Source organism: Cherax quadricarinatus, chromosome 25 (assembly GCF_038502225.1).
Source record: "Cherax quadricarinatus isolate ZL_2023a chromosome 25, ASM3850222v1, whole genome shotgun sequence".
Classification (NCBI taxonomy): domain Eukaryota; kingdom Metazoa; phylum Arthropoda; class Malacostraca; order Decapoda; family Parastacidae; genus Cherax; species Cherax quadricarinatus.
In genome coordinates, this window is record NC_091316.1 from 19,810,974 (window position 1) to 19,828,534 (window position 17,561).

The window sequence follows — 17,561 nt, forward strand, 5'->3', positions numbered from 1 at the left end:
GACATAGCAAATGCAGTTCTATCAGTGCCACACCACCAGTAATATTAGTGCCATTCCACGAGTGTCACTAGCGCCACACCAACAGTAACATCAGTGCCACACCGCCAGTGTCATCAATGCCATACTATCAGTGCCACACCGCCAGCAATCATTTCAGCATTGTGTCAGCGTAATGCCCTTGCAAGCCACAAGGATATCTCAGTCAAGGAGAAGTTCATTTGCATAGTGTATCACATATTCCACTATCTGTGTAGTGCACTGAAGACGACCAACATCATGTTGCAGTCCCTCCTCTGTGACGGTATTAATGAGGGAGGGAGGGAGGGAGGGAGGGAGGGAGGGAGGGAGAGAGGGAGAGAGAGAGAGAGAGAGAGAGAGAGAGAGAGAGAGAGAGAGAGAGAGAGAGAGAGAGAGAGAGAGAGAGAGAGAGAGAGAGAGAGAGAGAGAGAGAGAGAGAGAGAGAGAGAGAGAGAGAGAGAGGGAGGGTGGTTAAGGTGTGAAGGATAAAAGAGAAAAAGGGAATCCTTAAAATTACCTTACTGAACTTCGGGGAGAACAGGAGAGAAAGTTATACGTGAAAAATACTAGAGCGACCGATTCCAAATATGCACACTGAAATAAGTGCTCACGAAAAAGGAAGCCAGGGTAACGGGACAAAATTCCCTTAATGAAAAGCAGAGGTGTAATAATTACACTAAGGGCTGACTCAATATCCGTAAAGAATTCAAGGGTTTTCAACACACTTCCTTCAAGAGAAAAAATAATACACTATCAATCCTCTTTAAGAAGGAACTTGGCACGTTCCTCCAGGCAGATCCTAATCAGCCTGACGGTGATACTAAGTTAGACTACATGCAGAGAGCAACAACACCCTGACTGATCAGACCATTATGCAGGAGGCATGGTCTGGAACCCAGCAAAAAGGGGGCATAATTCCCGCAACCATAACTAAGAAAAAAATGGGAGAATCGAGATTGTGTCAGTCTTTATTTCTACGTATGTCTTTCTCTGTTTTTGTCTGTGTCTGTGCAAGTATACATCCGTGACTCTCTTCATCTATGTCTGTGCAAGTATACATCCGCGTCTGAGGAATTCAACACATGTGCAATATCTGGTTATCTTCATTTAAAGACGTTTCACCAACCAGTGGCTTTTTCAATATACGAAGACAGAAGATGAGGTCAGTCCTTAAGTCTTGAGGAACTATGAACCACAAACAGTAGAAAATGCGGTAATCAGTCCCTCAACCTAGAAGCCAGTGTTCTCTACCTTAGTCTTGATGAATCTGAAGACTAAGAAGGAAGGTAGACACTCATATACTGGACTCAGATGAGGTGCAGCAGACACAGGAGGGCAAGACCCATTAGTGGAAGTAGGCCATGCTAAAGAGTAGGGGCGGAGCTTAGCAAACAGGTTGTATGATATTCTTTGTACTAAATTGTGTTGCTGTGTCAAACATGTGTTATTACAATAATGGTATACAATACCTTGTGGGTATTTTATACCTTTAATGTAATGAAACATCCGTGTCTCAACATCTGAGTCTGTGCAACAGCACATCCTTGTCTGTATCTTCAGCACTATCATGTCTATTCATGAAACTGTGTATGGAATTCACTTCCACCTTTCCTCATCTAACTCATTCAACGTTCCCACTACCTTGAGGTGGAAAAAGCACATCCTGATGTCTTTGTGACCTGTCTGTGTCTTAACGTTCAAATGTCACCTGTTCCTCGCCTGTCACACAGTCTGTCAATACTTATCTTGTGCATTGCACTTGTTTTTTCAACTCTTAAAACGGACTCAGTTTATCCAATCTCTCCTCCTCGGCTGCAGGAATAGTATTACTGCTTTTTTTTCTCATAGTTCTATACATGAATGATCAGGTGTGCGCTCCATACCGGTACAGTATACTCAATGACTGGCCTTGGTTCATATTCATGAATAAATTTCTCAGGTACACTATTCTCTACGATGATTTGTACCTCAGCGCGATTATTATTATTATTATATTATGGGGAAGCGCTAAGCCCATGCGGGTCATACAGCGCTTAGCAATAGGAGATAATCAGGGTTAATCCATGAAAGAGTGTAGGCCTGAATCTTTGCATCAAGAGCCTTTCATTATTATCATCCTCAAGGTAACCCTCCTTCAAGAGGGTTACCTTGAGTGATATTAACCCAAATTCCTCCTCCTTGTCCACTTTGTCTTCCTTCCATATGTACGTGATTACCTATCTGTAGTTACAGGAGCAGAGCAATGCTCGTGGTGTCCTGTCTTCATTAATATCATCTGAATCTCCCCTCAACAGGATACGACCCACACCAGTCGACCAATTTATTGCTAAGTGAACAGGGGCAGTAGGTGTAGGAGACTTGAGTAAAGGTAATCATCGAAGCACGGAATCGAACCAGAGACGTTAGTTACCTGGCTGGTGTGTGTGTGTGTGTGTGTGTGTGTGTGTGTGTGTGTGTGTGTGTGTGTGTTCCATTATTCCCTCGAACCATTTATCGTCTCCTAATCCTCCTCCCGTCCATCACTCCCACACTTCCTCCTTCCTTCTGTCCCCGTCTCCTCTCTCATTAATACCTCAGACATCAAGAATTGTGTTGATGTCGTATATCCTCAATGGACGACGAGGATAAAGGAGTAAACAATGCAATATGCAAATGGACTTTCCCTTGGCAAAGACCTCCTTTTGGCTGCCTCAGCCATTACGCTGACATAATGTTGCGATGATTATTTGTAGTGTACCATGCACGGCATGCTGTTTCCAAGCACTGTGTGTTGTTGCCTCGCCAAACACTGTATGCTGTTTCCAAACATTATGTGTTGCCACCTCGCCAAACACTGCGCTGTTTCCATGCCACACAGGGTGTGCTGTTTCCTTGTCAAGTATTGTGTGCTGTATTCTCGCCATACACAGAGTGCTGTTGCCTTGCGAAGCACTGTGTGCTGTTTCCGTGTTTCTCTCTCTCTCTCTCTCTCTGCTTTCATTCATTCGTTTCTGCATATTCCTCGTTTAAACCTTCGCATACATTTTCCACCCTTCCTTCATTCTCACACCCTCCCTTTCTCTTTTCCTGCCTTTCTACCTTTTGTTTATTACGTCCCCCATGTCTAGTCTGTTTCCCCCATCCCTTCTTCCCACTTTCCCTCCATTCTCACTCTTCCCTTTTCCCTTCCGTCCTCCCTTCTCCACATTTGCAACAGAATAACGTGTTGATATGACAATTCTGTACGCAACCAGTCAAGGATATTTCAATTCCCAAAACAGGAATTAAAGCAGACTTTCAGCATATTTAAAGTGAGACATGCGTCTCTCGTGTATATAACCTGTTTAATTAACTTAATATCAATTCACATCAAATGCTGTGGTTTCTGTCATTGCAAATGATATGCGAAGAATTTTTTATTGAAGTTTAGAAATATTCATATATATTTCCTACTGCCTCTCTCACTATACGCACTATACGAAAAAATATAAGACTGTGGTGTGTAGGTCTAGAAAAATATGTTGCATTGTTTAAAACTTTTCCACATTTGAAACAACTAAAATTATAAATTTAAGGCGAAAGTGCAAATTGTTATAATTTCTTGTACAAAAATTCACGTAATGACATGATACAGAGGAACTATATATTCAGTGAAACCTGAGCCTGGTTGAAACGAAGATGCACATGTTCAGGATACCAGTGACGGTATCAATGTTTTGCGACACCACTAGGTAGTGATCCACTGCTTTTAGTCGGTGTGCAAAACCCAGCTGGTGTAAACCAGCGGATAATTAATCAATTACGGGTCGATATTTGGCAAAGACCCGCGGCACAAGATACAATGTTTTTGACAAATAAACTACCACTGCCACCACCTCCAAAAACAATCACAGCCACCACCATCGCCAGTGCCACCTACACCGCCACCACCTCCACCTGGCTCAGACGCTTTATTCATCATTTAATGACAGGCTCAGCACTGGACAACCCTGTTGGCAATCGCCACAAGTGGCGAATTGGCTCTGAAAGTGTGGCGAATATAAGTTTCCCATATTTTGGCTCAAGTAAAATATAACTAGACTTTTTCCTGACAGGATTGGAAATATTTAGGTCAATTTAGAGGCGGAGGAGCTGAGATGTGCACTGAGCTCGGGTATTCAGCCAACATTTTTGCAACTTGTCAGACGAAAGAACAGCCAAATGTCGCATTAAATTTTCTCATATTTCTTTTAATCTAGACAAATATTTTTTTTTTTTGGCGCCTAAGGCAGTTGTAAGTAAATAGCAAAAATTTGCATGTTCTGAATATTTTTTTAAACTATTTTTTTTTTCAACAGGACAACCCAATTTCCCAGTTTTTGCATAGTGTGGCGAATTTCATTTCTCATTCGCCAAATCAGAGGCTACATTTAAAAATAAGTTGTCCACCCGTTATGTAAGGTGTGCTTAAAAAAATCACATAACACGCTTCTTGTATTAATATTGGTAAAATTACCGACAATGTGTTAAGTACAAGGACATAAATGCAACTAATGTGACATTTTATTATGGTAACGTTTTGCTCTCCAAGAACTTTATCAAGATGTTATGTAACGGCTTGACAAAGCTCCTGGAGAGCGAAACGTTGCCACAATGTCACATTAGTTGCATTTATGTCCTTTTACTTAACACGCTTCGTAGTGATAATTTAAAAATTTGTTTGTATTTCTTCCATATGTTATGGTTCCCAGCAGGAACATGCTAGAACACTGGTTTAGAAAGACACCTTAATCAAACATAGGACGTATTAGAAAAAGTTTCGGTCCTGGGCCCTGGATCACCTCTCCCAGGTCCCAGGACCGAAACGTTTTCTAATAAATATGTCCAAGTTTTTGCTTACGTGTCCTTCTAAACTACCTTGTCGGTATTTATTACCAAGGTTTACACTATGTTGGAATACTGTATTATGTTCACCTGGAACAACACCTGCGAGACACCATCAGCGCTGTTAATGTTCCTGTGGAAATGTAGGTGTGTTGTTAGCCTGCCTGTCAGGTACACTGAGCCTGCCCACAATATATCCTTCTGTATTATATTTAATAACTTCCTAACATATCTGGCATTTTTTCTATCTGCCTGAGTATTTATCTGTTGTTTGTCTGTATGAAGTGAAAACAGAGACGATTTTTTAGTAACAAGAAAAAGCAGCGAACGAGCTTCATGACCAACTAAGTATATTTATACACTACAGGAAGGTTAGCATATGCACCACTGTGACCACAAATGCAAGTTTTTACAGACGAATCTCCAGCTAGCGTGGCCGTGACGAACTCTAGCTCAAGTCCCCTCAAAGCCGTCAACATAACTTGAGCTAGAGTTCGTCACGGCCACGCTAGCTGGAGATTCGTCTGTAAAAACTTGCATTTGTGGTCACAGTGGTGTTTATGCTAACCTTCCTATGGTGTATAAATATACTTAGTTGGATGAATCTTATTGTGGCTAGCTGGTCCAGTGGCTAACGCGACGGTCTGGAGTTTTGAGATTCTGATCGCATGTTCTAACCCCGTCCATGGTATGGTTTTTATCATGACCACAGATATGGTAGTCGACGTAAGATTAATGAGAAAAAGTAATAAGGAGAAATGGGAAGAACCAAAAAGAAGACGATGATAGAAGGAGAGGAAAAAGAAAGAAGAAAATAGAAAATAATGAAGTAAGAACATAAGAAAGGAGAAACACTACAGTAGGCCTACCGGCCCATAACAGGCAGATCGTTTTCAAACCCAAACCCTCTAATAATTCTTTTTTCTAAACCCATTCTCAATGCTACCCAAGGAATGTCCTTGGATAACCCTGCTAACTCATGTTATAAAAGTCTCACTCAAATACAACCTTTCTCATTCATGTGTTTATCCAACTTATATTTGAAGCTACCCAAAATTTTCGCTTCAATGACCCTACTGAGCAGATTGTTCCACTCATCGACTACTCTCTTTCCAAACCAGCACTTTCCTTCATCCTTTCTAAACCTGTATGACACTCTGGTTTAGAAAAACACGCAAGCAAACACAAGAACATATTTATTAGAAAACGTTTCTGTCCTGAAACCTTGAACACTTCTAACATACGGAGGTTGAAAGACAGTATATATAGGCGGAGAGTGAGGTGTGAGTGACTCATGGTGACCTGAAGAATGCCATATTGGGACGAGGACGGGTAGACTGAAATTATGCTGGGTAGATGGTGCTTTGTCTGGTTGAGTATCATGTTTTAGAAATTTTGTGGTTTCCAGTGTTATGTTCTACTGTGTCGGTGACGGCTATTAGAAGCCTCGCTAATCGCCGTCACAGACGCAATAGAACGTAACACTGGAAACCACAAAATTTCTAAAACATTAGCATACATGATACTCAACCAGGCAAAGCACCACCAACCCAGCAACACAGGAGTCACATGATCTCATCGTCTACCTGTCCTCATCCCAATAAGGCACTTCAGGTCACCATGCGTCACTCACACCTTACTCTCCGCCTTTATGTACTGTCTTTCAACCTCTGTATGCTAGAAGTGATCAAGATCCCAGGACCGAAACGTTTTCTATGTCCTAGTGTTTGCTTAAGTGTTTTTCTAAACCAACTTGTCGGTATTTATTACCAAGGTTTATACCATGTGTTATAAGCAAATAACGAAATGCAGAGGGCAATATTCTTGTGTGGTGCTGCAGAGGGCAATATTCTTGTGTGTTGCTGCAGAGGGCAATATTCTTGTGTGTTGCTGCAGAGGGCAATATTCTTGTGTGGTGCTGCAGAGGGCAATATTCTTGTGTGTTGCTGCAGAGGGCAATATTCTTGTGTGTTGCTGCAGAGGGCAATATTCTTGTGTGTTGCTGCAGAGGGCAATATTCTTGTGTTGCTGTAGAGGGCAATATTCTTGTGTGTTGCTGCAGAGGGCAATATTCTTGTGTGTTGCTGCAGAGGGCAATATTCTTGTGTGTTGCTGCAGAGGGCAATATTCTTGTGTTACTGCAGAGGGCAATATTCTTGTGTTGCTGCAGAGGGCAATATTCTTGTGTTGCTGCAGAGGGCAATATTCTTGTGTGTTGCTGCAGAGGGCAATATTCTTGTGTGTTGCTGCAGAGGGCAATATTCTTGTGTTGCTGTAGAGGGCAATATTCTTGTGTGTTGCTGCAGAGGGCAATATTCTTGTGTGGTGCTGCATAGGGCAATATTCTTGTGTGTTGCTGCAGAGGGCAATATTCTTGTGTTACTGCAGAGGGCAATATTCTTGTGTTGCTGCAGAGGGCAATATTCTTGTGTGTTGCTGCAGAGGGCAATATTCTTGTGTGTTGCTGCAGAGGGCAATATTCTTGTGTGTTGCTGCAGAGGGCAATATTCTTGTGTGTTGCTGCAGAGGGCAATATTCTTGTGTGTTGCTGCAGAGGGCAATATTCTTGTGTGTTGCTGCAGAGGGCAATATTCTTGTGTGTTGCTGCAGAGGGCAATATTCTTGTGTTACTGCAGAGGGCAATATTCTTGTGTTGCTGCAGAGGGCAATATTCTTGTGTTACTGCAGAGGGCAATATTCTTGTGTTGCTGCAGAGGGCAATATTCTTGTGTTACTGCAGAGGGCAATATTCTTGTGTTGCTGCAGAGGGCAATATTCTTGTGTGTTGCTGCAGAGGGCAATATTCTTGTGTTACTGCAGAGGGCAATATTCTTGTGTTGCTGCAGAGGGCAATATTCTTGTGTTACTGCAGAGGGCAATATTCTTGTGTTACTGCAGAGGGCAATATTCTTGTGTTGCTGCAGAGGGCAATATTCTTGTGTGTTGCTGCAAAGGGCAATATTCTTGTCATGTATGTTGCTGCAGAGGGTAATCGTGTGTGTTGCTGCAGAGGGTAATCGTGTGTGTTGCTGCAGAGGGTAATCGTGTGTGTTGCTGCAGAGGGTAATCGTGTGTGTTGCTGCAGAGGGTAATCGTGTGTGTTGCTGCAGAGGGTAATCGTGTGTGTTGCTGCAGAGGGTAATCGTGTGTTGCTGCAGAGGGTAATCGTGTGTGTTGCTGCAGAGGGTAATCGTGTGTTGCTGCAGAGGGTAATCGTGTGTGTTGCTGCAGAGGGTAATCGTGTGTGTTGCTGCAGAGGGTAATCGTGTGTTGCTGCAGAGGGCAATCGTGTGTGTTGCTGCAGAGGGTAATCGTTGTGTTGCTGCAGAGGGTAATCGTGTGTGTTGCTGCAGAGGGTAATCGTGTGTTGCTGCAGAGGGCAATCGTTGTGTTGCTGCAGAGGGTAATCGTGTGTGTTGCTGCAGAGGGCAATCTTGTGTGTTGCTGCAGAGGGCAATCTTGTGTGTTGCTGCAGAGGGCAATATTCTTGTGTTACTGCAGAGGGCAATATTCTTGTGTTGCTGCAGAGGGCAATATTCTTGTGTGTTGCTGCAGAGGGCAATATTCTTGTGTTGCTGCAGAGGGCAATATTCTTGTGTTACTGCAGAGGGCAATATTCTTGTGTTGCTGCAGAGGGCAATATTCTTGTGTGCTGCTGCAAAGGGCAATATTCTTGTGTGCTGCTGCAAAGGGCAATATTCTTGTGTGCTGCTGCAAAGGGCAATATTCTTGTCATGTATGTTGCTGCAGAGGGTAATCGTGTGTGTTGCTGCAGAGGGTAATCGTGTGTTGCTGCAGAGGGTAATCGTGTGTGTTGCTGCAGAGGGTAATCGTGTGTGTTGCTGCAGAGGGTAATCGTGTGTGTTGCTGCAGAGGGTAATCGTGTGTGTTGCTGCAGAGGGTAATCGTGTGTGTTGCTGCAGAGGGTAATCGTGTGTGTTGCTGCAGAGGGTAATCGTGTGTGTTGCTGCAGAGGGTAATCGTGTGTGTTGCTGCAGAGGGTAATCGTGTGTGTTGCTGCAGAGGGTAATCGTGTGTTGCTGCAGAGGGTAATCGTGTGTTGCTGCAGAGGGTAATCGTGTGTTGCTGCAGAGGGTAATCGTGTGTTGCTGCAGAGAGCAATATTCGTGTAGTATGTGTTGCTGCAGTTCCAGTAAAATATACGTAGTGCTATTTTTCTGCAGATGCGACTGATTAAGTGCATCCAAAATTCAATAGCAGGTGGAAAGGCTGTTATGGATGCACTTTTTCAAATGGGTTTGAAAAAAATAGCATTATAAGAAAGCCGACCGTATTTTTATGTACATATACTACCCTAGAATTCCTTTTAAAAAAATTTGTTTCCATACTCTCTTACAAAAAATTATATTCACATTTACTCGCTTGCATAAAACGAAACACTAGGCATCCAATCTGCAAAGTCAAATCTCCACAATATATTAATGAAATATGGATATTAATAAATAAATTTATCAGCAATATACTAAAAAAGAACTAAAGAAAGATTTGGGAAAACTTGTGTGTTTTTCTATACATAAAAATTATCTGATGACGAAAATACAATGTAGAACAAACTTGCATTTAAGATGACGTTTCGCTCAAGACAAAGCTTAATCAAACTTTGACAAAGATCTATCCTGAGCGAGACGTGATCTAATATAAAGACGACTTGCTAGGTTAGGTAAGGTTTGTCAAAAAAGAGGACAAGTGTTTCCTGACGCGGGTCTGTGCATTACGTGTCTTTGTACCATATGTCGGCCTGTTGTCCCAGTTGTCATCTGAGAAGTTCTTCACAAGAGTAAATACTCCGACATTATGTAACGTTCACATTCTCAGAAATTAAATAACAGTACGAATTCCCCTCAGTCATAATATTTAGAAAACTAAAAGCACTGTAAACTTTGTATTAACACTAAAAGTATGCCAAATAGACTCGCTACTTAGTGACTGGGGCAATAAACACGCAATGCATAGCAAGTCTTTGAGATTCGGTACTTACATACAAACTCGTACAATAATGTAGTATTTAGTCTGTAAACAAAGCGAGACGTTCATCCACACAAGAGGATCTGACGTAACACAACACTTACTGTGCGATTAACTTGACGAATGGCTAACCAATCAGATCTAGGCACTGAAGACAAGTTCTTTGTGACTGGTTTAATTGGGTGTCGGAGCTGTCAGTTGCATCATAGACACGCCCCTCCATTCTTCTTCTTTCCCTACCTGTCTTAACTCCTTTTCCTCCTCTTCCACTCTCTCCTCCTCTCCGCCTTTTCCTCCTCTCCCTCTTCTCGTCTTCATCTCGTACCCTCCTGTAGCCAGCAATAAGGAGGCACAATAACTCACTGAGACGATCCTGCAGTCAATGCAACAAGAGGGTTAGGCAGTGGAGGAGGCAGATTCACGAGCTTCAAATATCCATTTAACTTAATGTTACGCGAACGTTTGGACGCTTCACCGCAAGTTTTCATACAAAGCCAAGTGTTAATTGTTCCTAAAAAAGATGCGTAAAGCTGTCGTCTGTGCTGACTTTTAAGGTCTTGAGGAGCTGCTCACAAAAACTTATTTACCCAAACCTGTACAAGGATGGATCGAATCCAAATTCAGCTTAGTTGGTGCTATAAACTCGATCACAATTTATGGAGGAGTTTCAGTTGTTGTGGTTGCAATCAACAAGTTCTGGAGTCCGACACCAGTTATCTGGAGCTTCAATTTAGTACCTGAAAATCAAAAGGTTATCGGGATGCCGTAAATATTCGAAAGTACAATCCAAGATATCACAGCCATGTCTCCTAGCCAAGTGAGAGAATGTGTGTATTCACCTAGGTATTTCTGCAATGGATGAACTACAGCTCTTGACCCCAGCCCTTGTACTTCAATTAGTGTGGTTTATTCTCTGTTGTTTTGTGTATTTACCTATCTGCAGTCGCCTGCTTTCGCGCGGGTCTAGCCTTAGCTCCTGCGCCGAAGTTCGTAATCCATTAATCGGCCTATGTGATGCATCCACAGGCCTATGTTTTATACGTATTTACTTTAGAATTCATATATTTAATTCGTCTTCACTGTACCGTGTCCCTCGTGCGCTGCTCTTGCGCACTGCCATCACGCTCATTTGAGTGTTCTTTTTTCAATTGTTTGTCCCCTATCTTGACCTCTCATCTTTCAAAAAGTGCATTTTATCGCGTTGAAAATACCTTTTGAGTATCCTCTGTGTTGTGACCATGTCCCCATTAAGTCTTCCAGTGCTGTGAGTTTCGTGTCTTCCATTCAGTCCTCACAGGTGAGGACCAACATCACTATAACCAGTCCGGTGGTATTTTGTATCTCGCAATTAGCTAATGAAGATCGAGTCTCCACCAGTCCTCGCACTGAATGACCCAATTAAGAGTTTATCACTTCTCTTAAGTAATTATTTATCCGGCGATAGGTTCGCTGCTACGGTCACTGAAAAATCATTTCTTCTGACACTAGTAGCAACTTTCAGCTAATGTGGTATGGTACTACTGGCTTTACTCTTCCTCACTCCATGTTCATCCAGTTATGCCTCTTAGGATTGAACTTAAGTAACCATTTAGTGAACTATTACCGTTACTCAGTCATATTCTCTTGGCCCTTTATAGTCTCGTCCGTTTATATCCTTTTGTTAGTTTCAGATCATCCCACCTTTCCTGTATTCTCCAACACTGCGTCGACCAAACTTTTTGAAGTCTTCTGTCAAGTTCCTCCAGCAATCTGAGTACAAATCCTTGTGGAAATCCACTTGTTACTTCTTCCCTCTCTATGTCTCTTCATTCACTATGACTACCTACAGTTTGCCAGGTACTACTTTACCCCTTGAAGCATTTCCCCAATATTCCAGCCTGCTTTTCCAATTTTTAAATTAGTCGCAAATAATTATAAAGGGTACCTTATGATAGGCTTTTAGACAGTCTAAGAATATGTAATGTGCCCAAATTCTTCTTTCTTGTTTTCAGTAATCCTATCATAAAACTTGAAAAGATGCTTCCACATTTCCTTCTCTGGACTGACATGTCGGTGGTCTACCATCCTTTTTCCATATGATACTCTCGCTCACTAGCCTGTCATTTATCTCTTGTAAGTGCTCGACCATTTGTCTTTTTATAGGTTGCGATCGAGCACTTGGGTTCCACCTATTAACCATCTGACTGTGTGACTCCTCTAAGTTCTCGGGAGAGGGAGAGAGGGAGAGAGGGAGAGAGGGAGAGGGAGGGAGGGAGGGAGTGAGGGAGAGGGAGGGAGGGAGAGGGAGGGAGGGAGAGGGAGGGAGGGAGAGGGAGGGAGGGAGAGGGAGGGAGAGAGAGAGAGAGAGAGAGAGAGAGAGAGAGAGAGAGAGAGAGAGAGAGAGAGAGAGAGAGAGAGAGAGAGAGAGAGAGAGAGAGAGAGAGAGAGAGAGAGAGAGAGAGCGGTTGGTTAGGTGTGTGTGTGTGTGTGTATTTACTGAGGTGTGTTTACTAGGTTGAGTCTCGCTTCCTGGTTTCCCCTGCCTGGAGGGTATTCCGGGGATCAACGCCCCCGCGGCCCGGTCCACGACCAGGCCTCCCAGTGGATCAGGGCTTGATCAACCAACCTGTTACTGTTGCTGGCCGCACGTAGTCCAACTACGAGCCACAGCCGGCTGATCCGACACCGACTTTAAGTGTCTGTCCAGCTCCCTTTTAAAGGCAGCCAGGGGCCTCTCCCTTTTAAGCCACAATGACCGGCATTATGGTTTCCCGGCCTCTTTTAACTACTCTATGTATAGAGTTTGCTTCCTCCCCTGTCTTGTGTAGTTCATTCCAATTATTTACGACACTTAGACAAAAGAACCACTTCCTATTATTAGCAAATCATGAGACAAACGTGTGTTTAGATCATATTTATCTTAGTTTTAATGAAAAAATCTAACAATATTCCGAAAATTAGCACGTATGATAAATACATGTTTGCGTTTGCTCATATCTTCCACACATTCATGAAGACATTAATTTGGCTGCATATGAGTTCTCTGCGGAGTTTGGGATGGTCGATTTCCTGCGTCAAAACACTTCCTCTCTCTTCCTCTTGTTTACCATCACACTTTCTCTCTCTCTCTCTCTCCTCTACGATTAGCTGACTTCCCTACTTGTAACACAATACATTTTCTTCATTATTCCTCGTAGCTCTTTGGTCATGGCAATCATCCTCTTGGCTTTCTTCCCCTTCCTGCGCTTTGTCTCTTTCTTATCCCCTTGATTCTTTCCTAACCTGCTCTCCTTTCCTGTTTCGTCTACCTATTTTTTCGACTTTTTGCCTTCTCTTTCCTCGTCCTCTCTCTTTTTCACAATTTTTCGCTTAGTTTCCCTTCTGCGTTTGTAGCTATCTCGCATCTGCAGTTTTTTACACAGAATTTTTCTATTCTCCTCCATTTCCCCACGTCATGTTTTATTTTACAGTTGCTCATTTCCCCATTTCTGATGCTCTTAAAAGGACTTTGTTGACTAGAGAGTCAACAAAGCACTTAGCTATAAAGGTTATATATAAAATATTGCAGCACTGCGGCTGTCACACGTATGAACCACCACGGCTCCAGTCCTTGTCCATTCATTACAATTTGTATTAGGCTCATAGACTATATGGTGTTAATGAGTATAAGAATCGGTTTAGCAGGAAAGCTATAGTGATGAGAGACTTGTGCTGCAGTTGGTGGCTGCTGAACAGCCGTGTCACTGAAGTACTGGTTTTAAAACTATCTTATGTAACCTCTATCTTATGTAACAGCGTTAGGCCTGGCACACGCATGCACGCATGCGCGTTAGGCCTGGCACACGCATGCACGCATGAACCATGGCTCAACTTCCCGTCCAGATAATATTTGTGTTCCAATGTGAAAGGATGGAGATTCGGTCTTCCTTCCGATGTCTGGCTCGTGATCCCTTGACGGGAGCCGCGGCTGTGACCATCCGACCGCGACCACATTTTATGTTACAGTTCTCTGTTAGCAGCATCCATCAGTGCCACTACAACTAAGAAAACAGTCTGAATTATTCATCAAGAACTGTGGCGTATAAAAAGGATCTTAGCGGCCATCCCTCCCCAGCAGTTCTACAATGATTTAAGATGTGCTAAAACTCAACTGTTAACTCAAACAGATTACGATATTGTCCACCATACGTGGCAGCTCAGAACCTTCACTAGACCAATCATAGAGAGAGTTATGGTTTGGACTTGAAATGGAAATAAGCCACGCTGATTGGCTTTTTTGGGTTATCATGAGTTAATAACTCTCCGGGGTTAATAAGTCGATAAAGTCTCCTCGTTTTTCTTCAAGTACTTCTCTACATAAGTCTCAGAACGAGCTATAATGCTGTGGATCTTACCTGGCAACTTGGCCACTTAACCAGACCTTTAACAGGGCGATTTACGGTGTGGTGGGCCCTACCATGCCACACTTACAACCCACCCTCGGAAAAAAAGTGTTTGCAAACGATTTAAAGATTACTGAAAAACCTGCGTCCCAATCTGACGAATCACATGATTATAGTAGGATATATTATATTTAGATACTCAAGAAATCCTCTCCACCAACCATATGCTGGTGCAGTGCTGGTAATATAATATTTTTCTACACTAATCAGACTGAAATGTTATCTTGCAACTCAGGTACTCGAGCCAATGAATAATAAAGAGAAATAACCGTGTGGGCCCTAAAGGACCTCTGATTTTCCCATCCGCACCTCCAAACACTGTTCGAGAGATTTTGCTTAAAAACAAACCATTTCTTTCTAGCAATCAAAATAAGAATTATGATTTAGCAGAGCCTTACCGATAACCAGAGATCTTTCTACTCTTAAGGGAAGGAAATCAAAACATGGTCAAGAAACTATTTGAAACTGATCGGACGCTGCAGAGCACAGAGAGTAACGGAGGCGTGACGCTAGAACATTCATATTACAAATCACAAAACAATGATTAAAGATGAGTTCCAGTTCCTCATGCTGTAAATGCAAGTACAAACTTAGGAAAAAATAATAACGAATGATCAACGAAAGAGCAAAAATCAAGATGAGACTTGATATTGACAATGAAGATCCTTAGGGACATTTATAGTGGACAAGGACAGACTGGTTAAAATTGGAGCACAGGAAGCCCAAGGTGACACACACGCAAATTACACGCTCAAATATTGCAGAGAAATTAGAAAACTTCAGTGGAGCAAAATAAATTGGAAGAGGAAGTAGTGAAAAATAGGTATGATGCATTCAGTTGGACACAAAGTTAAACCTCACAATGTTTCTCACAGACACAGACACACACACACACACACACACACACACACACACACACACACACACACACACACACACACACACACACACACACCCTGACTGATATTCCTGAGAGCCAACACACACTACGTCCAAATTCGTGAGTGAAGCAGAATTTCTTCTTGACAGCGGACATGCTAATCAAGCCAGACCATGAATAAATTTTCTTCTCAGGATGAGAGATCTCTCTCTGGACGGTTTATAAAAGCACACAGACCACACCTGCGCTCATCTGTTGTTAAACATATAAAAAAACAGAAATTAACCCATGGATAGCTTTAGCAGTCGAAGACAATGACCAAGCAAAATTTATGGGAAAGCACCAAACCCATAAAGGTCACACAGCGCGTTAGAATGAGAGGTAATAAGGTTTAATTCGAAGAACGGGAAAGCAGTTCCCATTCCTTGGATCAAAATTCCTCTATCACCACCAAGGCGCCTCCCTTGAAGGATGATAATGGTCAAACCAGTTAATACTGCCAGAGGCTTTCCTTAAATGGGCTAGTTTTAATTATATTGTACACGACTCTTAACTAGAAATATTACTAGACTCATAGATTAAACATGTGGCTTGCCTGTACACCCTTCAGTAATTTTACTCGGATATTTTTAGTTATAAAAGCTTAGGGATATAGACAGGCTTTACTGTTTACCCTTTAAGGTTGGAGGCATCCGTTATATGTAGAAATACGCTGTGATGGGAACACGGTATTTCTGCGCTGTTGACGAACCTCTCAGCACACAGCAGTCTACCTGGAGTCTATCTGGAGGGTATTCCGGGGATCAACGCTCCCGTGGCCCGGTCCATGACCAGACCGCGGGGCCCAAGACTGTTCAACAGCCACCCATCGACCATAAGAGGAATTGCCAATAAACCCCTGGCTGCCTTCAACAGGGAGCTGGACAGATACCTTAAGTCAGTGCCGGATCAGCCGGGCTGTGGTCCGTACGATGGACTACGTGCGGCCAGCAGTAACAGCCTAGTTGATCAGGCCCTGATCCACCAGAAGGCCTGGTCATGGACCAGGCTGCGGGGGCGTTGATCCCCGGAATACCTTTCAGGAAGACTCCAGGTAGAGTTTGTAGTATACTCACTTCTAGCTGTTATTTCATCCAGTTTTCCATAACGTAGCACTTGAAATTTGTCTTTATTAAACATCATATTGTTTTCCGTTGCCCATTAGAAAACTTGGTTTATAACTTCTTGGTGATTTACTGTGTCCTCAATGGATGACACTCTCATGCAGATCCTAGTATCGTCTGCAAAGGATGATACAATGCTTATGGTTTTCATCTCTATGTCTGATATGAGGATGAGGAACAGGATGGGAGCCAGTACTGTGCCTTGTGGAACACAGCTTTTCACTATGGGAGCTTCCGATTTAACTCTGTTTACCACTACTCTGTGTGTTCGATTCGTTAGAAAGTTGAATATACATCTGCCCAGTTCTTAGCATTTATTGTAATGACGTGCTGTTCGAGTGTGGATATTATTATAATACTCATGAGAAAGAGCGCTTGGGCAATGTGAGGTAAACAGTCACACACCCTTGAAGCGTGTTGGAGCTATTATTATTATTAATTTATTACATTTGCTACCCTTGTTCATCTAGCAGCAAAAAGGTTCCTGGGTATTACTAGACTGTAACGGGTGGCATCTTGGGGGTATGGCTACTAGTAGTCGCTTCTGGAGGTCACCTTCCCATGGTCCTGGACCATGCTTCTTGCGTGTTGGCCTGATCGATCAGGCTGTTGGTGATAATGTATCTTATAACAAATAGGGCATGGCTTTGAAATCAGCTGAGGAGGATATCTTTCACTCTATAAAGTGAACTGTGTAACTAAGCAATGTGAAATATTATGCTAAAACTAAAATTCAACAATTCGCATTTACCCTGATAAAGCACACGTATAAAAAAATATAATTTTGAATAATAATCATGAAAATATGAAGCAAAGATTTTTTAATGGAAATGTTCATATTGTATGTGGAAAAGCATCTCCTGGAAGTTGTGATGAAGGACATTATGATTCTACTGCAGAAAACTAAGGACAGCAGAAAGCGGCAGCAGGTGTTGCAACAGTTTCCGGTGTTGCAGCAATTCCAAGTGTTGTAGCAATTTCACATGTTGCAGAAGTTGTAGAAGTGTTAGGTGTTGCGGCAGTTGCAGGTGTTTCAGAAGTCACAAGCTCTGAAGCAGTTTCAGGTGCTAAACCGGTTAAAACACAGTGTTCCAAGTCTCAGTCAGATTACTTCAGTACCTGCTCCTTTATTAGTGCTGACCTTTCTCACGGTAATCTGTAAAACTTTGATGGAATATTTCTCCCTAGAAGAACTAAAACAATTTTCTTACAAAACTGTAACAGTGTAGAAGCTTCCAAAATAACCGAACG

General features: G+C 42.5%; 1 protein-coding gene across 1 annotated transcript in view; it reads right to left on the reverse strand.

Moving 5' to 3' along the window:
• Nucleotides 1-979: 979 nt before the first annotated feature.
• Nucleotides 980-17,561, reverse strand: part of LOC128689951 (uncharacterized) — an 80,099-nt gene continuing 63,517 nt past the window's right edge. The window contains exons 4-5 of the mRNA XM_053778414.2: nucleotides 1,270-1,446; nucleotides 980-1,084 (exon numbers count right to left, since the gene is read on the reverse strand). Of these exons, the coding sequence (XP_053634389.2) occupies nucleotides 980-1,084; nucleotides 1,270-1,446 (282 nt within the window). The remainder of the gene's footprint in view (nucleotides 1,085-1,269; nucleotides 1,447-17,561) is intronic.